At 34.5% G+C, this 27,154-nt stretch overlaps 2 protein-coding genes across 2 annotated transcripts; both read right to left on the bottom strand.

Moving 5' to 3' along the window:
- Positions 1–8,513: 8,513 nt before the first annotated feature.
- LOC126979870 (HEAT repeat-containing protein 1) lies at positions 8,514–18,947 on the bottom strand. Its single transcript, XM_050829417.1, has 4 exons — positions 17,669–18,947; positions 12,742–17,256; positions 11,243–11,662; positions 8,514–8,731 (listed from the first exon to the last, which is right to left on the bottom strand). The coding sequence occupies exons 1-4, from the start codon at positions 18,835–18,837 to the stop codon at positions 8,539–8,541; spliced, it is 6,297 nt and encodes a 2,098-aa protein (XP_050685374.1). The 5' UTR covers positions 18,838–18,947; the 3' UTR covers positions 8,514–8,538.
- A 5,617-nt stretch (positions 18,948–24,564) lies between these two features.
- On the bottom strand, positions 24,565–27,071 carry LOC126980068 (uncharacterized). The gene is made up of 3 exons (XM_050829687.1): positions 26,740–27,071; positions 25,011–25,707; positions 24,565–24,582 (listed from the first exon to the last, which is right to left on the bottom strand). The coding sequence occupies exons 1-3, from the start codon at positions 27,033–27,035 to the stop codon at positions 24,565–24,567; spliced, it is 1,011 nt and encodes a 336-aa protein (XP_050685644.1). The 5' UTR covers positions 27,036–27,071.
- Between the last annotated feature and the right edge of the window lie 83 nt (positions 27,072–27,154).

The raw sequence follows: 27,154 nt of genomic DNA, 5'->3' as shown, positions 1-27,154 counted from the left end.
TATCGGAGTCGGTGACGATGCCGTCGAATTAAATATAAAACTCATTGATAACTTTCACTGTTACACTTTTTATAAACGAAATTGTTCGCGTCATGTTTAACGCTTGATTGATTATAAACTGCAGTGTCGCTTATACCTCTTGTAGATGTCCTGTCGATTCTTTCTTTTTTATTTCAGATAAATACAGTATTTTATCTATCTTATTTATATTCTTGATTCTTGATAATGTAATGTATGTTCATAGGCACATAAGTGAATTTGCCAGAAACTGTGATAACCATAATGTTAGCACCAGGAACAGACATAAGCTTATAATGCCTACTACTCGACTAAGTCGAGCTAGCAAGTCTTTTGTGGGGCGATGTATGTGCTTTTACAACAGGATCCCAGAAAATGTTCAAAAGCAAAGTATTACGTTATTCAAAAGAATTGTTAAAAACGTTTGTGTGGTAAAGGTTTAATTGTAAAAGATATTTTTGATGATTTTGAATAAAAATATTTGAATTTGAATTTGAATCGAGAACTCCCCAGTAAAATTATTGACGATAAGATTTAAATAAATTTCTAAATATACAAAAAAATGTTAATCCACAATCTAGAAAACTAGAAATCTTAAAATTATTTTCAAGACACGAATAAAATGGTATATCTATTTTGTACTATAATCGATTAATGTTAATGAGCTTAAACAATTGAACACAAAACAACAGATACCTCAATAAATATATTACAATTGATATAATGTCGAATCTGATGCTCGTTCTGGTCACGAATAAAATGGAATATTACTACAGCCTACTATCAGCTTCTAATTCTTCATGGGATTCTCCTAAGGCAATGCGTAATCCAGTCAATAAGTCTATTCACAGTTACATATAAGTCTAATGTCCTCTCACTCAATACAATACAATTAATATAGTGAACAACCTATCTATTAAAACAAAATAACAATCACACTTCAAAAACCACCTGTTTAGTATAGGTTGTTGCCAATAATATATTGCTTAGCTCACTTTTGTAAAAGCTATAACTTCCAGATTGTCAAAAGTCCTCAAATTTTCAGTGATGCGTCACTGTTCTCACTTTTAAACGATAATACGGCGATCCAGCGATATTATTATCGTATGCAAGTCTACCTTAAGCCATGGACTTAATTTTAAAATATAAAATGATGTACAAATGCAATGAAATGAGATGGTCTATCTTAGGATTAAATATGTCTACCGAGGTCATCCAAGAAAGAGCATTATTCTAAGTAATTAAATACGCAATGGTCGATAATTGTTCACAACAAAAGTTGTTGTCGATAACAAAACCCTTTGATGCGCATCCGTTTACCGACAGTGCCGCGATGTGCAACGTTGCGCCCGAAACACACCGCGATGCGGCAAATATTCGCCGTAGCCCGCTAATGAAGCCCGAGCATTAAAGATGAGCCTCGGCTCTCGCTTCTTATATTAACCCAAGAAATTAGTAATATAAACAAGTTGTTATGTAACAACAAAATAAGTTATGCCATACTCGACCTTGGTGGTCGTAAGCATAGGGTCGATATTCGACGAGAGAATTCGACGTAACTTTCGTAACAATAATAATAGTAATAGTAATAAGAAATATTGGTTATATAGTAGAATTAAAATAAAATTATGCACGTTTTCCAATGGTATTCAAATATTATAACACCTAAAAAAACACAGATGATTATATTTGCAACTATTCTTAGTAACATATTGTATTTGTATGAGCTGTAATTGAATCTATCTGGTTTAATTAAAGCACAATGCTTTCATACTAATTACACTTCACTGTTGAACACAATTTCTACTTCAACTAATTAATATTGTAGCAAATTGGTATAATTTGTAGATATGGCTTAGTTTTGCGAACAATTGTACAAGTATTGCTTTTGATATTAAAAAGCGGCCAAGTGCGGGTCAGACTCACCCATGAAGGTTTCCGTAGTTGCAAGTAACGTAATATAAAAGTTATATATAAAGAAACATGATAAATGGACAGGAAAAAAACATTATTACATCTCACTATTACATTATACGTATTAAGAAAAACTACTTACTAGATCTCGTTCAAACCAATTTTCGGTGGCAGTTTGCATGGTATGGTACATCATACATTTTTTTTTAGTTTTATTATTCTCATATTTTACAAGTTACATGGGGGGGGGGGGGGGGGTGTCACATTTTAACACTTTGGAAGTGTCTCTCGCGCTCACTATTGAGAAAAAAATTATATTAGAAACCTCAATATCAATTTAGAAGACCTTGCCACAGAAACCCGAAACAGATTATATTTCTATTGGGCTTCAAAAAAATTTGCTTTTAAACAATTCGCTATTTTAAAATGATATCTTTTGGGATTAATTATATAAATTAGATGTGTAACCAAAATTTATTAACGATGCGAGACTCGAACCCACGCCTCTCGTTTAGTGTAGCCAACCGTTTGAGTGTTATTATTATTCGAACAAAAGTTTTCGTTACACATTTAATTTGTATTATTGTTGTTATTTAAATTATTACCCTAACAACTACAGAAAAATTGGTACACTCATAATATATTACTATTGTCATTTTTATAAGAAACGCTTTTTATAAAATAAATTGGAAATATGTAATTTTGTTTTGTATTGAATTCTATGTGTAAAATTGGATTCGTTTTAAAATTTGTATTCGTAGATAATGGATTCTCACTTCAACTTAGAAATTAATTTGATTTCTTAAGAAAGGAATTGAAATGTTGAAATTTGAATACTTTGATAATTTAAGAGAAAACTTTGTCTACATTTCAAGAGCTGCTCGGTCCTGCAATCAGGTAACATTAAACGACGTTAAGGCATGTTTAACTTTCATATTTATTTAAAAAAAATTGAGAAAAATAGTACTTGCAATTATTTACTTTACAATTTTTTTTTGTTTTTTTTTTTTTTATTTTTTACTTACCCTGTGGAATCAATATATTTCGCTTTAGCCTTCATTAGTGATATTATAATTAGTGTGTATATTTAGTGTGTTATTATATTATTACACACATATAATGTATAATCGTCGACCAGGGCCGGCAAACTTGTGTCTTCTCTCGAGTCCTCTCTTGAGAAGGTGGCGGAAGGGGGTAAATTGAACCTTGCCAATTTAAACCCCAGAAGACTCAAGTTTTCGCGTTTACCACAAAAAAAACCCTATTTCTCGTATCACCGCTCTTCGATAACACCTCCCTGAAAGCCTCGCCTAGTATCGGTATACTGGGTCTCAAAATCTCGAGCGATTGCCATTTCCGCGGAAGAAACTGGGTGTGATAAATACAGAACGGCAATATTTCAAGCCGGCCCACATTCAGCGCTCCACAAAGCGTAGGTCCGGCCACATATGGAGTAATGCTGTCATATCTGGTCTGGCGCACCCCAGTATCAGCTCGATCCATTTGACCGTGTGCAACGCAGAGCAGCCCGAATGTTCGGGAAGTGTGCCCAGTGCTCTGTGAACGGCTGGATCACTTACGTTGCGTAGAGAATTCTACCGCATCTATCACGGGGAGTGTTCCGAAGAGCTGTTTCACCTGATTCCTGCCACCGAATTCCACCTCCGCACGACACACCACAAATTAGGATATCATCTTCACCATCTGGATGTGTGGCGGTCCTCCACTCCAAACTGTGGAATGAGCTTCCTTGTGCAGTGATTCCGGGACGATACTACATGGGAACCTTCAAAATAAGAGCGTACACCTTTCTTAATGGCCGGCAACGCTCCTGTAATTCCTCTGGTGTTGCAAGAGAATGTAGGCGGCGGTGATCGTACGCTAAACGAGCGTATATTACGCATAAATTAATAAATTTCGTTTATTTCAAAGATTGCATATTTTTTTGTCGTTTGTCCTCCTATTCCATTAAAAAAAGGATATTTATTTAAACAATTTAAATAACTATCTAAGTTTAAGAATAGCATTATAAATACCAATTTAAAAAAATATCATTTAGTCTACTGATAGTATCATATAATAAATAAGCAAACGCATAGGGAACAAACATACAAACATTTATACTTACTTATTTATATAGATCGATATACTTTGGTTGTTATCCAAGATAGAATTAAGTATATATTTTATCCAAAATCCGAATAAATGAAAGATTCACTGCGCTATCACGTATGAGTTTAATTGGTAACATTTAAAACAGTGAGCCGAATAAAAAATATAATTAATGTATCTTTATGTTTCTCAGATAAACCATTATTAGAAATCTTTTCGTTTTCAAACACGATATTATGTATAGGAGTGATTTTAAATGCATTTCGTCCCGAAATATCTACTTGTCGTAATGATGTTGTTGGATATTATAGTTTATGTAGGTATCAAACAAAAACTTTGCTTTTTAGAAACAATTTAGTGAAAGAATTGTTGCATGGAAGAATAAATACAGAAATGTAATTTTTATGAAATACGGAGACACAGAGACAAGTCAAGAGTCATCGCAACAATAAACAAACCGTGAACAACCGCTGTTTTTGTTTCAAAACTCAGCCGACGTAACTTGACCTATCTCGTTTCTTTATTTTAGTTTTTCATTTTCATGTAGTGTAGCATCAATAGGACTTATTTACCTACCTTGGTTACCTTGGTACCTAAAGGAGATAATTTTTAGCAAAAAAAATAGTCCAATTGTACCATCAGATGATACACATGCTTGTCTGTTTATTCATTAAAAAAACTAAAAAAATAGGTCCTTCAATATCTATATACATACAGGTTTAAATATTTATAATAAAACACTTCTACGATCCAGTTGAATACAATATATTTTCACTATAATCATTACTATATATACACTACTGTATACTGAGTGGCCGAGAAGTTGACGTCCAAAGCTATAATTTGAATTTGGCTCATTTTATTGGCCAATGTTTTGGGAAGTTTTTAAAAAAATAGTTACATTTACATGAATTTAGCTGGAGCAGTTATCTTGAACTTACGACTTAATTCTAAACTTGTTCCGCATTGTCTAAACTTTTCACAGTTTCTTAAGTAGTTATTGCAACTCTAGTTAATAATTATCAACAATAATATTAACTAAAACTATTCAAAAAAAATAAGAAAAAAGTTCTAAACCACAATTAGGTGAAAAAAGCGGATAAAAGGGGAAAATAATTATTATCTCCTAAACTACGCAAAATCGTAGAACATAAGAACCATGACGCTTCCAAATTTTAGCTTTGGACGTCAACTTCTCGGCCACCCTGTATACATACCAGTGGGAGGCTCCTTTGCACAGGAAGACGGCTAGATTATGGGTACCACAGCGCCGCCTATTTCTGCCGTGAAGCAGTAATGTGTCAGCATTACTGTGTTTCGTTCTCAAGGGCGCTGTAGCTAGGAAATGACTGGAAAAATGAAACTTAACATCTTATGTCTCAAGGTGACGAGCGCAATTGCAGTGCCGCTAAGAATTGTTGGGTTTTTCAAGAATCCTGAGCGGCTCTGCATTGTAATTGGTAGGACGTATCAATTACCGTCAGCAGAACGTCCTGCTCGCTGTTGTCCCTTTTTGTAACTCTAAATGATATATAACACTGGAGCAGTCGGCTGAACAGCGGCCAACACGTCCACCGCTTTTGTCTGTCCCAATAAGAAGTGCCTAATAGTTCAGACCAATTCCTAACAGTTACAACTTACAATACGAATATAGATACAACTTAATAATACGAAACTACCAACTTCATAACAAAGTGATGTCATTAAGATAATATATATTTATTTATGATTACTAAATATAATAACTAAAACAATATAATATTAACAAATTACAAATTATTTTATTAATGATAAATAACCATAACATATCAATGGTATTATTCATAATGACTAAAAATAAAGTGAGTAAAGTAAATATATAGTTATCTCTATTTTCAACAACCGATGAGTTTAGTAGTAATTAGTATCTAGAAAATTTTAAAATTCGGAAAAACTTTTATCCCAACCGAATTGATCTATTTGCATTACTCTGTCGCCTGTAAGAAATAATTCAAATATTTTACCTTTGAGGTTACGTATTTAACTACTTCAGTTTATTCAGTTATTATTTATTTATCGATATTTTTCCATTTCGAAATGCCTCGCAAGAGTAAACTCGATCTTTCAAAGAATTCATCAAGGCAGCACAAATTTTTATTTTTCAGTTTTTTAAACTAAACTGAATTTTAGAATTATGACATTGTTTGTAGAGATCCTAGCCAAAAAATATATGAAAAAGTTTAAATTTAATTTCCATTATTTAACACTCATAAGAAAATCAACGGGGAGGCAGTAAAATATTGTTAATGGTTAAAATATTAGTAATGGTAGTATGGAAACCCAAGCGCTGGCAGCTATTTCGGTCATCGGATCAGCCTAGCTATTCAACGCTTAGTATTCTTAGTACACTTTCCCGTAAATATAGTTTTTATTTAATGTTATCATAGTATTGAAATATGGTTATAAGATTTGTTATGTTTAATAAATATGCTTCAACGCGGGTGAACCTAGTAAATAACGTTGATAACCCTTTCAAACAATGGCTTTGTTTTGAAGTAGAATAGGCAGCCCTGCCTGAGTGGTTTGTGACGCAGCATAATAAGTCAGTTCTCTAAATAATCCCTCGGCTTCCGGTCATCCTCGTTCCTCACAATACTTGTACTTCCAAACACAATGGACGGAGGTTTGACAATTGTGCGAGTTATAAAGTGGTTCTGCTCAACCAGCTGACTTGCGCAAAAATATTATGCAAGTTATCTACTAACTAAATATTACCCTAAGACATAGCAAATAGTAAGAAGGTACATACATATTCCAAGACTTTTTGTTAATGCTTACTAATATGCGAGTGTGAGTACCTTTTTTGTTTGTTTGTCGTCGTTAAAATCAACATAGGGTAATTTTTTAAGAGCCTGATGCGAATTTAAGGTTTCCTCCAAATATAACGAATCATTTCTATGATTCTCGGTAATGGCGTAGAAAGAATTTGGGGTCATTAGTGAAAAATAATAATGGTATTGTCCGAGTGAACAAATCATTATATTTGTTGGATGCAATTACTAGTAATGACAGTAATCACGACCACCATCATGTTTAAGAAGCCTCCTTACACAGACAATGAATTCAAGCTCTAAGAGCGCTTTCACCAGTGAAAAACGGTTCAGTGTATTTCGTAGAACCATTTCTAATGGTTGACCGAGGCCGGACCTAGTGCGTAAACTACCATAGAAATAGTTCTACGACTACTTCGTTCCGTGTTTTCACGGGTACGGATCGGATTCGGACGTAATGCGAATCAAATATACGATAATTTATATTTTTACAGTTTATTCTTTATTAATTTTAATTCGCATTATTTAAACACGATTTATATACTGGATGCAGCATCTTACGAACTAATTGTTCATTTTGTGTTTAATACAGCCATTGTAAAATACTCCTTGCCATAGACACTTTCTCCAGTTTTCTTTCGACGTCGAAGTCATATTAAAATCATCTAAGATGTGGCATTGCAGCTGGTTATGGGCTGCTCAGTTTCCATTCGGTGAGCCGTTTGCCCCTTCTAATATATACTTAGTCGATTTCACCTCGATGTAAGAGGTAAAAGAACAGAACAAAGAGGAAAATTAGTGAATTTTAATAAATTATTTGTTTAAATATAGTTAAATAAATTATTAATTTTAAATCGTTCGTTCATTTGTACTGCCTTTGATTCGTAACACATTGTTAATTAGTTTACGCACTTTACGATCTACTCGTACTTTCTTATTAGGTAGTCAGGGCCCAATTTTCACCCTAATTAGCAACTGTGACAAAATTCAATGACCTATCGAACAAGATCAAAACTACCTTATAAATAGCAGGTTGACAGAATGTAGGTACTACTAACTTCTAACTGAACCTACTAAGGTTTCTCCTAGGTGTAATAGTTACGATGGTTATGTTTATATTGAACTTTTTTATGCTTTTCCATGATTGCGAGGACTTTTACTCCGATCAAATAAACAAAACGAACGCTAACTATGGGCCTTATTAGGAAGCTCATGGTCGCTCAGAGGACAATGGAGAAGGCTATGCTCGAAGTTTCACTGCGAGATCGAATCAGAATTGAGATCAGATCCGTGGAACCAAAGTCACCGACAGCCCAGTTGATTGAGAAACTGAAGTGGCAGTGGGTAGGGCACATAGTTCGACGGACAGATGGCCATTGGCGCAGTAATATCCTAGAATGGCGACCATGTACCGGAAGACGTAGTGTCGGTAGGACCAAAATAGACTGATGATTTGGTCAAGATCGCCGGAAAAGCTTGGATGAGGGCAGCGAATGATCGATCGTCGTGACAATCTTTAGGGGAGGCCTTTTTCCAGCAGTGGACTTCTTCCGGCTGAAAAGATGATGATAAAATAAACAAAAGAATCGGCACGCGTGAGAGCTTGACAACCAGGACAGGAGTTACGTTACACACCTGGTCTACATTATAAAAAAACCGTAAAGTTGTATGATTTTATTTATCCTTAAAAGTATTTTTCGAGAGGTTCCCCGAGTATTTGTTCAAGAGTTCTTATTGCATTCTTCGTAGCTGTCTCAATCTTCTGATCGCCATCTTCTAATAGTTCAGCCAAGAACGGTACACTCTCAGCCAACAGAGGTAGCCAGTTGCTCCCTAACTGTGTTGCCATAGTCACTAAGCAGTTCAGAGCGGTCAACCTATAAATTATAGCAGTTTTAATTATTCCTAATAAATCCAAGATACCTTTTTTGCTCTTAATAGTGATTTTGATTATTATAACACTAGAAAATGGGGATTGCCTGTAACTAATTCTAGTAGGCTTCATAAGATACATAATAGCTTTAAAGGTAAATGTATACACTTCTATAATAAAGTCCCAGCCATTGTTCACGCATTATCTATAAATAAATTTAAATGTTTTATAAAAAAATGGCTCTGTCGTAAATCCTATTACTCCACTGCTGAATATCTAAATGATTGGACAGACTGGGACAAGATTGTGATTATTTTATAGCGATAGAAATGACTGTACAATATTGTATATTTTTATTGAAAAGAGCGCAAAAAAATTAATGCTGGGAGAGTTTCTTGCGCCGCTTCTTCTCTCTCAGAGCGCCATTTGTTTCCGAAGCGGTAGTAGTATCTAGTAGTTATTAGAAATGACAACAAAAAGAATTCTAAAGGAATAAATTTTGAAAAAATAAATACCTTATGCCTTATGCCTTTTTACCAAAGTGTACAAGATACCTTGAGGGAATGTCCCTTACATTGAGGTTTGCTGCTCAAATTATCCGACATCCAGTTCTCTATGAACGGCTAGATCTCTTGGCTTTGCCTAGAGATGAAGCTTCACTGTGTGTCTTCGACCGCATTTATTACGACGAGTGTTCCGAAGAGATGTTTGACTTTATTCCTGCTGTCAAATCCTACCATCGGACCACACACACACATAAAGAAAGAGATATGTCACAAAGTCGGATATCATCCCCACCACCTGGATGTCTGGCGTTCCTGTAAAGTGTGGTTTTCAAGGAAATCTCTTCCAAGCACAAGCAAACTATGGAATGAGCTTCCTTGCACGATGTTTCCAGAAATTTAGAAAAGGAACGTATAGCTTTCTGAGATGCCTCCACTAATCCTGTTATTTCTCTGGTGTTGGGGGAGAATTTAGCATTTGGCCGTGGTCTCTAAACATAAGGTAATCCGTACGCCTGTTTGTCCTTTTCTTGCATAAAAAAATACAAGGTATTGCTATCATTTTATTATAAAGTATTTTTTTTTATCTACACCCATGCTTTAAATCCTCTATTAAAGATTCTAAAATAGTTAGCTTATTGCCAACATTAAAACACCCAATGTCCTAATAACCATTACGTCACCCAAGCGAGTGTTGTAATGAAATTCAGTACAAGATTACAACAATCCTATGGACGATGTAATGGTTACTAGGACTGGCTTTTTTAATGTTAGCAGTAAGCTAACTGTTTTAGAATATTTTATAGAGGATTCATATTGTGGATGTAGATAAATTCTTGTATGCAACTGTTGATAATAAGGTATTAAAACACTCATTTGATACTATTATCACACTCGGCTTTGCCTCGTGTGTAAATCCACATTCGTGTTTTAATACCCCTTATTACACAACAGTTGCATAAATAACTATTATGCAAGATAGCATAAGCATTATACAAGACTTTATCTACACCCAGAATATGAATCCTCTAAAAGATTCTGAAACAGTAAGCTTACTGCTAACATTAAAACACCAGTCCTAGTAGTAACCTAATATCATTAATTACTGATTATATACAAATAAACTAAGTATTAATGAAACAATTATTTATTTTAGTATTAATGTACATTTTCTATAGTGCAATAATTAAAATTCACTCGAATATTAATGTTCTTTTGCAGCGTTTAAAATGTAAAAAAGCGTTTAAAAAAAAAGTAACATTGTACAATTAAACTTATTATGGGCGGTCGCTCCATTCCCAATCTGTGGTAATCATTAAGAAAGTCATTTATGTTATACATCGCCCCACAAAAGACTTACTAACTCGACTTAGCCGAGTAGTAGGTATCATCAGTTTATGTCTGTTCCTGGTGTTAACATTATGGTTATGACAGTTTCTGGCAAATTCACTTATGTGCCTATGAACATACATTACATTATCAAGAATATATTGAGAAGCAACAGTCAAGGTGTTAATTTCTTTGAATTATGCTCTTAATGATTCTCTAGGACCTAGGTTATAAATAGCGCGAATAGCCCTCTTCTGCAGCACAAATATTGTATTAATATCGGCAGCGTTGCCCCATAGCAATATACCATAGGACATAATACTATGGAAATAACTAAAGTATACTAGTCGCGCCGTATCTATGTCAGTTAATTGTCTAATCTTTTTAACCGCGTATGCTGCAGAACTAAGTCTGTTCGCCAATCCTTTAATATGGGGGCCCCATTGTAATTTGGAATCTAGAGTTATGCCAAGAAATATAGCAGATTCCACCGGTTCTATCACCTGCTAAGCTAACTGTTTCAGAATCTTTAATAGAGGATTTAAAGCATGGGTGTAGATAAATAACTATTACACAACACTATAATGAGAGAACGTACAATAATATTGTTTAATACGCGGCCAACTCACGCACAAGGTGTTCACTAGTATAAATCTAAAGACTAGTATTAAAAAAATACATACCTAATTTCAGCGTCATTGTGCCTCGTCTTCAAAAGTACTTGGTAATTCAAGAGCTTCCATAATGAGTCATCAGCCGTAGCTACAGCGAACTGTGATATACACGGTATTATCAACTCTGTAGCCCTCTCCTTAAGACTTGGAATCCCACCTATCGTATTCTCCAACTGATCAACCACGGGCTGCATAAGTGTCTCGAATCTATCCTTATTCAAAAACTGCTGGCTATCATACAAAAACAGATTGTGCAATGTTTTTATTATAAATTTCACGAGTGTAATACATTTGTCTTCGGAGTCAAAGTAGAACTCTTCAGTTTTACTGTTGTTGCACGCGTCCAATAAATCCGCGGCGTTTTTAATAAAATGTCCCGCGAACAGTACGAAGAGGCCTTTCAGTTTTTCAGCAATGGCACTACTCAACCTGCAATACATTATTAGTATCATAACAATCCATTACAAACACTGACCTATATAAATACCACTGGACAGGCAGTTCCATATATTTGACAGCAATTTTTTTGTGCCTATTGCAAGCGCCACTCGCGAGCGTCCAGAGAACTAATTTTGACGTATAATATAAATGGCTGCGAAGGACGACACTTCATCCTTTTTATGTTTGGATATGCTGTTTATGGGCAGTTTTTCACTGAACACTTTGTCATTGCGTGGCGTTGTATTCAAAGCGCTCCAAATACAACTGAACGAAAACTCTGCCTAATAGACGCGTAGGCAGAGTTTTGCTTCATACAATTTTTGAGCGTGTCTGTATGTCTAGCTGTTTATTGTACGCACTGACCTGTACATATACCACTGGACAGGCTGTTCCATATGTTTGACAGCAAATTTTTTGTGCCTATTTGAAGCGCCACTCGAGAGCGTCCAGAGAACAAATTACAAATGGCTGCGACAAAAGCGTACCTACAGTACTCTGAAGTATTTTTGCATTTTGAATTAATTACGTTTGTTTCCTTGTTATTTATACTTCAAGAATCAACGTAATAAAGTACACATTTTTTTTTTGTAAATAGTTTCCCAACATCTATCGATGTTTGCTGAGGTTGTCATTAGTAGTTTTAGTATCGCCGACACTCGCTACATGGCCAACAGTGCCAAAATAGCGAATATCAAACAGGCACAAAAGCACTTTAACAACACTCGCCAGTCCAGTGGTACATAGTAGAGGTCAAACAAACAATTCCTTAATACATCAAATTTCGTATATCTTCCCATGGCACAAAAACTCAAACCAAGTAACATAAACATTAATATTATGATTGTCATTCACACCAATACTATTTTTGTAGTTGTTAAATACTATTTTTCTTCTTCTTTTGTGCAAAAGTACCTCCGTATATCTCACAGTATAGAGGGCTAAGACCACCAGTTTTAGGGCTACAATTCGTTTTTTTTTCATGGTCTACAGCCGTCTTGCCAATGCAAGATTACTAATATATGATGTTAAATAAAACACATATACAAATATTTAAACTGAAAACTCACCTATAAAAAGTTATAGTTCTATCTTTCCTCCCTTCGACATTAGTCCTTATCGCCCAGTCGTAGATCTTGAAGTAGAATGGCCTAAAGCTTGTCTCTGATAACTTGAGTACTAGAGATACTAGAGCGTTAACAACACTATCCTCAGTTTTATCAATAACATTGTGATCAACGTTATGATCGTCAGCATCGCAACGTAACTGCAAAGCTGATAAAAAGAATGATGTTAAGTCTTTTTGGAGAGCCGTAAAGTCGGCTGTGGTAATGTTAGCGAAGCAATCTGCTAATATAGACATGATCGGAGCGACTGCCTCATACTTCCCCTTACTAATTACCAGTTTGTGGGTTTCGTTTGCAACGGGTATCAAAATCCTTGGCGGAATCGAGCTTGCTATTTTCTTTTTAATGTTTATCAGTTTGGTTACTAATGCAGACACTTTATTGCAGTCTTGATCGTATGATTGCCACTTAGCTAACAAAATCGCATACTCGTAGATAATTTTCTCTAAATACGGACTTAGATACAGTGGCAAACATTCGACTATTTTCGAAATAGCCGTGACTGTGCTTAGAAGAACGAGCTCTGGAGTGTCGGCTTTTCTTTGTTTCTTTAAAACCTTGATGAGAGCTGGCATGTATTTACGTAGGCATACTAATGCATGCACTTTTAAAATGCCACACAACTCAGCCAAACAAAGGACAATTGACGCCATTACATTCGGTGATATATTTGGGTTACATGTATGATGTGTGACTACCTCCAAAACTGGTAAGAAGGCTTTTGGATTTTCTGATCCCAATAAACGCGTAAGAAGTTTCAAGGAAAGTAATGCAGTTTGTTGGTTAAGTTCTAATTCCTGCACTGTATTTTCAGCAACATCGTCCCTCTTATCTTCTATACTTTGAACAATTTCAACCAGCGGTGGACACAAAGAAAACAATAAGTCTCTGTCAACATCGTCAAACATTTCGGGACTACACTGAATCTTTAGGTTTAGTAATTCCATCGCCTTTCTGCGGACTGTTTGTAATGTATGTTTTAGCAATCCTCTAACTACAGACACGAACATTGGTGGTGACAATAAGTTGTTAACGTGATCCAATAAGTCATAGCTGTGATGTAGCATAACCCTCCAGTATTTGGCTGTTTTATCATCGCTTATTTTAGTTATGCTTTGGATATAAGTGAGGATATTTATAATGAAACTCTTGTAGTGATTTTCCATTGTTGAAATATCCTTTGCTTGGCTATTGTGGTGAATAAAAAGAGAAGATGCCAATGCCGTGTTTAAAAATGTAATTATAACGTATTTATAATGACGAAGTTGAATCGCAGAATGGCTGTTAACACTAAATATATCACTTGGGTCTGCTTGTTTCTCCATGGCATTATCATCCTTTTGTACCGGTAAAGACTTCATGTATACAATGAGCTTGATGAAATTTTCCATTGCAACTTCAGGTGGGAACTCTAATGTAATGCTTAGACCGAAATCCAAGCGATTCATCGGCGATTCTTTGTCTGCCAATGTTTTTTGAGGTTGCTTGTTCTTGTTCTTATCGTCATTAAAATGGGTTATATGAGTCTCAAGTAGAAGTGCAATGAATACCCACAAAAATTTATTAGGTCCCAATGTTTCAATAAGTTTTTTGTAAAGAGGTATTCTTCGGTGTTCTGGAACGTGCAAAACAACATCAGCAAAAATTCGGAACACTGGAACGACACGCTTTTGCAATTGTAAAAGTTCTTTATCTGTGCAATCCTCAACATTCTTGTCCAGGTAGACTAAAATTGGTATAATTCTCTCTATAATTTTTGTAATAATTTGGAAGCTGTACGCGTCATCGTGGCGCAATACAGAAGAGCCCATGAATGTGAAGATTTCCATAATGTGATTGAGGACTTGTTCAGGTAGTATAGAAGCACATTGACAAAGGACAAGTAATGCATGGTGGTGAGTTTGTGGATTTTGAGTCCCTCTGATACACTGCACAATCAATTCTACCTCAAACACACTTTTTATAGCTTTGATCTCATCATTATTGTCCATATTTTTACTTAGGTAATACCAAAATGACGATAAAATGAGTTGCTTTGCATATTCCACATGTGACTGCTCTTCGAACCTCAAGCACTTATAAAGCAATCGAAATAGTAGTGAGACAAAACTGGTGTCTACACTCATTTTCTTTTTATTTTGTATGTATTCAAGTAAAGTAACTCCTAACCGCCATTCATCAGTTTCTACCACTTGGTAAGTCAACATTGAAGCAGTGGTTTTCTTTTTCTTAAGCAAATTTTCTGCTGGATCACGGACATTCAACATTTTCTCCAGTATTGATTTGAAATCATCAAATTTAATTTGAATCTTTTTCATTGTTTTCGTTGCCACACTTGACACAGTAGGGTTATTACTGAAAGTACCAGCTGCTGTTATTAAACAAATCAAATCTTTACACTTTTCATCAGGTACTTTTTTGAAAACATCTTCATTGATTTGTTTCATAACATGGACACATGGACTTGTGTATGATAAACTCTCTTCTAAAATACATTCTTTGTACTCTTTTAAAGCCACTTCTAGTATATGCCATATTTCATCTTTACTGATAACAGAAACAGTAATTTCATTTAACTGGTTAATAACATTTATAAATAATTTTGAAGTATATATATCAAACGTAAATTTAGAATTTAATTCATTTTGTTTAAAAGTATCACAAAGGGGTCTTAGTGAGAGTAAAATGTGGTAGAATACGGTTGAATTGTTGATTTTGGAAAGTAACTCAACAAGTGCTGATTTTATAAAAGCTGGTGTAGAAGAGGCATCTACTAGTATGCCTGTAAGTCTAAGCATACAATTCTTCTTAAATATTTTACCACCTATATCATGTTTAGTCAACACTTTTTTTATTATTTGCTGTATCTGTTCATGATCTAATAAAATTTCTTCACGATGATCTATCAGTTCCTGTAAAAGCTTAATGTATATTATCTTAGTATCTGTATTGATATTTAGGACATCATCTATTAGCTCAAATGTAGCTTCCCGAATCACAGCAATTGGATGGTTTAAATTAAATAGAACAGTTAAAATAAACACATCAGAATCGAAAATCCACTGGTTATTGCTATTAACACCAACAAAATTCTTTAATAACTTTAGTGCTCTTAACTGTAGTTCAGGTCCAATTATAACTTTAGGATCATGTGCATACAAAATATGTCCAAAGGCAATGTTAGCTATGAAGTTAAATTTTTCTTTTACATCTGTGAACAACTGGTTTAAAAGCTTTTGTAGTAATTTGGCATAATTTTCACTATACCCACGGATTGCACAACCAGTGATGAAAATTTCAAATAGCATTCTGACGAAGATAGAGCCTGGCTTTTCACAAACATTACACCAAGGCCTAGTAACATATCCTGGTTTAACACATTCAGTAATTCTTCCAAAGATATATTCTAGAACCTGGAAAACTATTTCATCATCTTTTGCAGCTTTCAGGAACTCAGAAATTGTCTGTGAACTAAATTCATTGCCTTTAGAGTTGATTATAGTTTTAGTTTTAACAGCAGATAAAAATAAATTAAGAATCTCTATGATATCCTCAACTGCAAGTTTTTCTATAGAACATGTTTTAAGAAGCAAAAATAAACATATATCAAGTGTATTTTCTTTCTTGACTTGTTCTATTTCAAGTATAGAGTCAAAACTTAACAATTTATCTGTGAATAGTGCTTTGAACATGATATACTTTAGAACCTCTGAGTTATCTGAATCTGATTCTTTGCATTTCAATATACTTTTTAAACCCAATTTAACACCCCATGCAGAGTAAATTATTTGCCATGCCAATATTGCAGCCTCTTTGTCATCAGGAAAGAGGTAGGGGGCTAAGGTCAATACAGTCTTATGGTTTACTGGTAGACCTTCCAAAGAACAAAGTTTCATTATTGCTTTTTTAATAACTGGATACCAATCTTTAGACTTCTTGGAAATGATGTAAGTGAAAACATCTGATAGTTCAGTTTCATTGAGCAATTCATTTAAATTCTCGTTAGAAATAGATAATGTAGCCATTACCACATTAGGTTCATCATCATGAAGTCTATTAATGACTGATTCTTTAACAAATGATGTGCTCTTAAGATTAAGAGAATTGAACTTTTTAGCAATATAATTTACAGCTTCTACACGAACATCAGGGTTTATGTTATTCAAATTTTCGAAAAGATAAGAACCCCCCATTTTGTGTGCTATGGCCGGATTGAAACCTAATACTTTTGAGAGATGAGCCCGTCTTTTCGATGTATTCTCACTCTTGGAACTCATTTCTGATTTAATAATTTTGTCAAAAGCATTTGGGTAATTGCTTTCAATTTTCTTTAAAAACATTGAAAACCAATGTAAGATGTTTCTTTGCAAATTATCATTTTCATCAACTATTTCAATATCACTGCCATCTTCATCAGGAATATCATTTTTTCCAGCAACACATGCATTGAGCACACAGCTAAAAAAAAAGTTTCATTACAATTAATATGTTTTTTCAGTGTTAATTTAATATAACAACGATACAATACTTCTTATGAATTAAATTATGGTTGAATCATAGTTTCTAGCCTTCATATTACAGAAGGGAAAATTATATCACAACATTTTTTTATTATAATATGATTTATAAATGTCACTGTTAGAAAGGCTACTGACCAGGGGAAAACTAATTCAAAAGAAAATGGAAGAAATATTTGCTTTCATATTATAATTAATGACATAATATTGACAATATAAATTTAACATCCAACTCTTTCACCAGTCGTATCCTATCCAGACCACTTGTAACAGGGCCAAAAAAAAACTCTCTACTAGAATCCTGTACCTAAGTGAATTAAGAGTTAAAATATAAATAATTGGTTGTGACTTACGAAATTATCTTCTCTGGTTGTTGGTTTTTAAGATCCACATCATCTACGAGTATTTCTGGAAGCTTAGAATACCTCATGAACTCTTCAGTGCCCTCCTGTATAAGGGGTAAAACTCCAGACAAAAAAGCCATAATTAATTGATGAATATTGATCTTCTTTTCAACTAATTTCTTTAAATGACTGCAAAATGTATGCATTGTGTCAACTGATATATTGTTGACAATGCACTCTGACATTTTAGTCATGTGTTTCTGATTTGTATATGTCAAATTTATGAGCAAAATTGCATCTTCAGTAAGACCAAACTCTGATGTAAATAGTTTATCAACAATTTCATTTACGGTTTTTTTTTTAAGAACTGCTTTCGTCACTAAATAACCAAATATCACATATGCAGAGAGCCTGAAATCTAACACATTTGATTCCAATGCACTAATCAATGTTGGCAGTAAAGCATTTAATATCGCTTCTGAAACACCTTTAAATGAATTAATAGTGCCAATTGCTGTTGAACAAAAGAAGGCAAAGACAGTATTAAGTTGTGATGCTCTATCACCATAAAAATGTACATATTTAATAGTTGTTTTAGCAATAAATTGTAGTGTAGCTGTATTCGAAATACATTGGCTGTGTAGACCCTGTTTTGTCAAAGTAACTCCATGGTTTTGCATGGGCTCAAGCCAATTCCACTTAACACCTGTAGATTTTATTTCCAGCAACTGCACAAATCGGACAAAAATTTTAGTTTCATGATATGGTAGAATGAGAGCCATAATAGCATCTTGATTGTACTCATGGATATGATATCTATTCACCAACCACTCTAATGCTTTATGTGACGATTGGAGAACGAAGTAAGGTGATAGCTGCATAAGAAATTTTTCTATTGTCTGATCTAAATTTTTGTTGGCCTCCTTTGATTGAACGCCTCTTTCGAAATCCTTGGAGGATATGCTGAATAATGAATCCTCATAAACTCTGAAACCTTCATACAATGCTATGAGCTCTTTAAGACCGCTGAGGCCTATATCATAAAATGTATCACGGTCTTTTAGGGCCGCTTCTTTAGGATCAAATAGCAATGAAGCTCGTTTCTTATCATCTTTATAGATGGAAGTCTGTGGAGCCGCTAACTTTCTTAGTTGTTCTGTTAAAGATGTAGAAGCCATCTTCCAAAATCCTGTGTTCTAATGACTCTGTTCACTTGAAGCAATTTTAATTATTAATGTAAATGAATAAAAATCACATTACTTTTAGAGGTTATGCATACACGGTTCCATTCCATTACAATTATTTACAATTGCCAAAATCATTTGACAATTATCAGTTGACGGTTGACAGAATACGTTAGACCGTTCAACGTAGGGATGGCGATCGGCGTTCGAAAAAATCGAAGAATCGCGTTCGCGCCACCCTTATTGTACTCGTAGATAGAGTGGCGCCTGGCGCAACTCTCTAATAAACTCGAATATGTATGGTATTGCGCTAAAAATAATGGCAAAAAATGCTGTCTCGCTCTAACATAATATATTCGACTCTTTTGTTTGTTTTGGTTTGAGTGTCATGTGACATATAATTAATTCAAAATAAAAGTGAATGTTAACAATTTTTGTTACTAATTTTCGTTTTCTTTTCCTTTATTCGTGTATTATTCAGGGTAATGTGCTTAATTACTAATATAATAAATTCGTAAGACTTTCTAAGCTATACCATGTAATTAAAAATGTATAAAATATGTGGTTTAAAATCTGGCTGGTCAGATGGGAGTAAGAGAATTTTCATGGCTAAATTCTTTTTCGATAAAGAAAGGAAAGCACTGATGCACAAATAATAAGCTAATAAAGAATGCTTAAATTGATTAAAAGTGGTGAAGTATTGATTTAATTCATCTAGAATAAAAATTATAATATTATTATCTATCTGTAGTGTTTGACACTTTTTTATTGATTGTCGATAATTTATTTAAAATTATTATTAAATTTATTTTTATTTATTTCATTTTTATAGTATCTATATTTTTGATTAATAAGTTTATTACCTTAGAAATACTTTTTATTATATTATAGTTATGATGTGCGAAAAATATTTAAAGCCTAAAAATTAGGGTTAACGAGCTTCTGCTAATATGTATTCTGTTATAATTTCAGATTCCGGACCCTCGCCTACGACTTTATTGCAACATCCGAAAAACGAATACCAAACACTGTCTAAACCAAAACTACAACGCAAAACAAAACTATTAATAAAATATTAATTATGTTAATTGTTTTTTCTTTGAGATAACTAAAACGTATCCCTTACTTTAAACTAGTTAGACTTTGCTTAGGTCAATATTAAAATAAACAAAAGAGAACCTTAAAATTAGACGTTATTTATATTAATTTATATATGTTATTAGTTAATTATCGATAAAAATTATGTATTGATTCCAACCCTAGTCATTGTAGTAATTGTAGACACATAATTGTTAGTTAAACAGAATAGTTTTTCAGATGGCGCCAAAGAATATGTAACAAATAGAATATGTAGTATAATCTTAGCCTATAGGTACCTATACTCAAACAGAATTTAAACACTACGTTCAAGTGCCATACAAAATAATGAGAAATGTCGCTTGTATTGTATTGCACTAAATCTTGATACCAACATAATCAACTAATGACATAATATCAGAGCTGCCAATATAATAAATATATAGGGTTGGAACCAATACATAATTTTTATCGATAATTTACTAATTTATATATACAAAATTAATATAAATAATGTCTATATTTAAGGTTCTCTTTTGTTAATTTTAATATTGACCTAAGCAAAGTCTAACTATGTAGTTTAAACTAAGGGATACGTTTTAGTTATCTCAAAGAAAAAAACAAATAACATAATTGATATTTTATTAATAGTTTTGTTTTGCGTTGTAGTTTCAGTTGAGACAGTCTTTGGTATTTGTTTTTCAGATGTTGCAATAAAATCGTAGGCGAGGGTCCTGAATCTGAAATTATAACAGAATTCATATTAGCAGAAGTTAGTTAACCCTAATTTTTAGGCTTTAAATATTTTTTGCACATCATAACCACAATATAATATAATAAAATGCATTTCAAAGGTATTAAACTAATTAATCAAAAATATAGATACCATAAAAATGAAATAAATAAAAATAAATTGCATAATAATTTAAAATAAAATATCGACAATGGATAAAAAAGTGTCAAACATTTTTTTATCAAAAACAAAAGTGTCGCACGATACGAAACAAGTTAGGAATCATCCCCACCATCTAGATGTGTGGCGGTCCTCCACAGTGCGGTTTTCAAAGAGCTTTCTTCCACGTACTACAAAGCTGTGGAATGAACTTCCTTGCGCGGTGTTTCCGGGATGATACGACATGGGTAGCTTCAAAAAAAGCGCGTACACCTTCCTTAAAGGCCGGCAACGCTCCTGTGATTCCTCTGGTTTTGCGAGTGATTGTGGGCGGCAGTGATCACTTAACAACAGGTGACCCGTACGCTCGTTTGTCCTCCTATTCCATAAAAAAAACACTACAGATAGTTACGCAGGCCCAACACGGCTAAACCTGCATACGTTGCCACCCCGTACCCCGACGTAGTGCTGATCGAGCACCCATTGTCTTATAGATTTCTTTAGTTTAGTTATAATATTGTTTAATCAGTCTTGTTCCAATTTACCTGTGAGTAACATTAAATTGTTAAATAAAGTGCTTTTAAAAAACTTAATTCCCGACGCCCGATACATAACTGGCGCAGTCAAGTAGTCTCGCGGTAGCTTCTTTTTAACGGCGGTATAGAATCTTCCGAGTGTAAAGTAACTGTGGTTTTCGAGCCGCTAAACCGCAAGAATCAAAGAACCTCGTCGGTCGTTGGGACATCATCATCAACGCGCACGAAGACCCGGAACATTGGGAATTCACGCGCTGGGCAAGACTCGACAGCAGATGCAGATGCTGATTTGATGAGTACTCTCGCTATTCAAGTATCCTGCTATATCTACTGTCCTAGTATTATATATATTTTAATATAAAGTTAAAGAACGTTGCGTACAGCTAATATCGCTAAATAACGGGTTATACTTACTTAGTAAGAAGAAAGGTAACTAGGTGATAATTACCTAGTATAAGAACAATAGTGTAATCCGAAACGCAATGTCTTTCAATGAATGTGATAAGGATTTTAAATTCCTTGCAGATTTATTACCACGGTATGATGGGAACCCAAAGTTATTAAACTTTTATATTAGAGAAGTAGAGAATATTATACAACTTTTAAGTGAACCCTCCCGGGTTCACCCGGTATTTATATGTTTATTAAAAAGTAAGTTAGGAGGTGTCGCTATTGATTCTATAGCCTACGAAGAGTCGTTAATAACGCGGGACTCCATTAAAAACGCTCTAATCAGACGTTTAGGAGAACCGCGCAATGAAATCCAGGTGATGCAGGAGCTCACGCGGACCCGTAGGAATAAATACGAAGATGTAGAGACATTTGGCAAACGACTCCGTGAGTTGTTAGATACTCTGTACTCGGTCGGTAAACACGGTGACCGTTCGTCCTATGAGGAAATGGTTATAGAGCAATATACCAATCAATTAGACATCAATGTTTCGTTAGTAGTTAGAATAAGTAAAGCGTTAGCATTAGAGTCAGCAGTTATGGCAGCAAGGCAAGAAGAGGCTAGGCTCGCTCATAGTAAACCTTTTTATAACGGGTCACCTACTTCCCATTTTAAGCAAAAGGATGCCACTAGAGTTTCGCAACAGCGGAATATTCCACCAAGGAATTTTTTAGGGACGCAACGCCCCAGTATGCTGCTCAGAACGTTTTCTATACTCAAGGTCAACCAGTATTATATGGCAATGAATATAAAGCAACTACAACGAAGGTGAGTACCCATATCATGTGGTACAGGAACCTGAAGAGGAGTACCAGCATTTTCCTCAAACCCAGAAGATGCCAGACCAGACCTGGTGAAAATAAACTTGTTGGTCAGGGATGACCTCCCTTACGTAGAAATAGATTTTAGCTAACAAATTATTTTAGATTGATTAGAAATTTTAGAAGAATGACGTTTGCACAATTAGGAGTAATGCACCCTAGTATTATAAGTCCATATAACCTTTTAAATGAAATTTCAATAATTCATAAAAAACAAAAGTTTTTGCCAGTAGCAGATATAAGTTTAAATAAAATTCATGAGTTGGAAAAATCTATAAAAGTAAAATCATATAGTACGGAACATTCTTTGACTTTTATGTTAGAAATCCCTTCCATTGTTTCTAATATATATGATCTCATCCACATGTACTCCATTCCTAACTCGTTAAGCCTAACTATTATTCCAAAATCCAAATACCTAGCACTTGGTAGCGATGAGTACGAATACCTGGAAGGCAAATGCAGAACAATCAACGGAAAAACGCAGCTCTGCGAGATGTCCAACCCAGCATCCACGAGAGCATCGGATCGGTCAAACTGTACATATGCGAAAATGCAGATTAATAAAATAAAATATTTGTATATTTGTATTTGTACTGCTTTGAAATATTGAAAAGAGTGTACCAGTACAGTATCATATAAAATTGGAAAATATAGAACTGGACAACCTGCAGCACCTTCTGGAGACAGCCCAAGACATATCTGTCACGGAGGAACTACACTGGACCACCATGATGGCAACACCAAGGTGGACTACCCTTATCCTATATGGCTTGCTGATGGCTGTTGGAATCACAAGGATCATTAGCTGGAGGAAGTCGCATGCAGCCAAGGACACCGCTGTACAACAGAGTGAGGACACTGTGGGAAGCTGCCGGGTCAGCTTCCAGCTTAAGAAGGGAGGAGTTACGCAGGCCCAACACGGCTAAACCTGCATACGTTGCCACCCCGTACCCCGACGTAGTGCTGATCGAGCACCCATTGTCTTATAGATTTCTTTAGTTTAATTATAATTTTGTTTAATCAGTCTTGTTCCAATTTACCTGTGAGTAACATTAAATATTGTTAAATAAAGTGCTTTTTAAAAACTTATTTCCTGACGCCCGATACATAACTAGATTATTCTAGATGAATTAAATCAATACTTTATCACTTTTAATCAATTTAAGCATTTTTTATTAGCTTATTATTTGTTCATAAGTGCTTCTCCCATCTGAACAGCCAGATTATACAAACCACATATTTTACACATTTTTTATTACATGGTTATAGCTTAGAAAGTCTTACGCATTTATTATATTAATAATTAAGCACATTACCCTGAATTATACACGAATAAAGGAAAAGAAAACGAACATTCGTACCAAAAATTGTTAACAGTCACTTTTATTTAGAATGAATTACATGTCACATGACACTCAAACCAAAACAATCAAAAGAGTCGAATATATGTTAGAGTGAGACAGTGTTTGCCGCCATTATTTTTAGCGCAATGCCATACATATTCGAGTTTATTAGAGAGTTACGCCAGGCTGCTTACTGTTCACGGTGTGGTCACAGTTCAGTGTGGTTCAGTGTGTGTTGACTGTTGACATTTGACAATTGACATACGTCCGTGATACGACTGTAACGAGTTGTTCTGTGTACCAGTAACGACTTAGGGCGCGTTCCCACCGTGTCGTGACGACAGATAATCGTGTAGTTTTAAGTGTCGTGGCTTATATGTTTAAATGGAGGTGTTCACATTTAGAACGACACAATTTACTGTCGTCTACGACAGTTTTTGCAGTGACGACACTTTGTCGTGACAGTGGGAACGGCAAGCACGACAGTCGTAAAACGATAAAAAAATCGTGGACGGCAACTCTATGTAGACCACGTGTTTTCCCTTCCCTCTCGCACCCGCGCGCCCCTCGCGTCTGTACTTGGTTTACTTTGTGCGTGTTAGAACTTGTCAGACTCCTGCGCATGGTGGACGTATAACAATGGCTAATAATATAACACCGGAAGTTTTAATTCCACTTGTGGAACAAAGGGCTGTCCTTTGGGACAAAACTTTAGACATTTATAAAGACAAAGGTTTGAAATTAGCCGCGTGGAGAGAAATTTGTTGCGTTTTTGAACCTAATTTTGACAAGTTGGAGGAAAAGGAAAGAAAAGATTTCGGTAAGTTTCTGAAACTTTTTATTTATTATGATACGTGTGCTGTAATGTTTTGCCAAGGTACGGAGCCTATTTCAGATACAAAATAGTCGGAAAATTGTAAGCGCACTGCGTTTCCACCACCTTCGTTTGGACAGCTGTGTTGCAGGCATGTTTACCAGGGGCATAACGGTTGGGGTATTCTCCAAGTATATAGCGTCTTTTTTTATTAAAAAATTATGTAATACCGTAGAAGCCTTTACAACTTCAATAGCTGTTTCTGCACATACATCCAATGGTCTATGCAAGATCCTCCATTTATTGGATAAGATACCAAAAGTGCATTCAACATATCTTCTCGCGCGGCTTAGACGGTAATTAAATATCTTTTTCTTATTGTCTAAATGAGTACCGCCATAAGGTCGCAATAAATTTTGTGACAATGTAAAGGCTTCGTCTCCAACAAATACATATGGTATTTCTTCTTGCATATTTTCGTGTAATGGCGTGGGTCTTGGTATATTTAAAGTACCATCATTTAGTTTCTTCCAAAAATTGGATTGTTTTAGGATAGATGAATCACACTCTTTTCCGTATGAACCAATACTAACGTAAATGAAACGGTATTCTGAATCAACAATTGCAAATAAAATAAAAGAAAAATAATCCTTATAGTTAAAAAACATAGAACCACTATTTATTGGCTTTGTAATCCTTATGTGCTTGCCGTCCAGCGCACCGAGGCAATGAGGAAAATTTGCTTTCGTTTTAAAAGCTTCAGCGATCGCTTTCCATTCTTCTTCGGTATTGGGCAACTTTAAATATTCTGCACTTAATACGCTCCAAATAACAGAACACGTTTCTTTGATTATTTTGCTGATGGTTGACATTCCCACTCTAAAATTATAATGCAGTTGTTTAAACGAACATCCCGACGCCAAATATCTGTAAATAAATACAACAGCTATTATAATACGCTTATATTCGAGGACCAATGCCCTAACATTATAATTATGTATAAACATATAATCAGTCTAATACGTAGTCCCTTACTTGTTCACGGAAACATCCGGGGATACTAGTGGAAAAACTCGATCTTAGTATAGTTTTTTAAACTCTGAAAAACGTGCAGATGTTTGCATGAACAATAATTTGACTACGTATTAGACTGATTATATGTTAATACATATAATGTTAAATCTATACACAAACAAATTTTAATTTTAAGTCTATTTTACTTTTACAGCTACACAGATATCTACAAAGTGGACACATATTCGAGATGCATTTATGAGATCCCTGAAAAATGAAAAAGAAAAAAAGCGATCTGGTGCAGGCGCAAAAACTACTAGGCCGTATGTTTATAAGAATCAGCTGTCTTTTTTATTAAAAGTTACTGAGCCCCGTATGACCTCTGATTCATCTAATGAGCCTAATAATTCTATATCTGATACATTAAGTGATGCAGCACCTTCTACTCAAAAGAAAACTAAGACTGACACATTAGATGATAAAATGTCACAATTTCTAGATTATAAATTAAATAACCAAGAACACCCACATGTGTCCTTTATTAAAGGAATTTTACCATCTTTGGCATCATTCGACAATGATGAAAATTTTGAATTCCAAACGGGTATTATGCAACTGATTGAAAAAATTAAAAAGAAACGCCTTCGTAATAATTTATATGATACTTATGCAAACTATGGTGACTATCAAAACCATTTATCACAACCGACAGGATATTTTACACAAGATCCAGGTGCATCAACTTCGACTAGGAATCAAGTTATGGAACCGGCTTCATCACCAAATTCAGTCTATACTAATTTGTCTGATAGCACACAAGATTCTTTTAATTTTGACAATATATAATTTAAAGATGTCTTTACTTATAAAACGTGTAACTCTAAAATAAATCTCTAAATAAATAAATGTATAAATTAATAAAGAATTTTCATTTTATTTACTTACCTTAAAGTTATCACTAGTCTTTCTTCGGCACTTATACAATTTCTGAAATGTGTGTTTTCTCTTCTAAGATTGTCTGCAAGTCGTACCAGTAGGCTATCAAAGGTGGTGACAGTCATTCTTAAATACTCATAAAACTTTCCATCATCACTTTTTAATTCTTCTATATAACTCTGACATAATCCTAATGGAATTCTTTTCATTAACATTGGATGTACCCAGTACTTTCTTTTCATTGCTTGCTTCATTTTCCTTCTTTTCAAAAAGAAATACATTATTAAAATTTCATCTTCGTCCATTGAACTCAGGAGAGTAAACGCACTAGTAATCACCAAGCGAACTCAGAGGCGACTAGATTTGTAGCTTGCTGATGATGCGAGCGATCTGAGTGATCCAATGGGAACAGCTAGATTCGACA

This window comes from Leptidea sinapis, chromosome 4 (assembly GCF_905404315.1).
Source record: "Leptidea sinapis chromosome 4, ilLepSina1.1, whole genome shotgun sequence".
NCBI lineage: Eukaryota > Metazoa > Arthropoda > Insecta > Lepidoptera > Pieridae > Leptidea > Leptidea sinapis.
The sequence above is the reverse complement of the archived record's forward strand: the minus strand, read 5'-3'. Positions and strand labels throughout refer to the sequence as shown.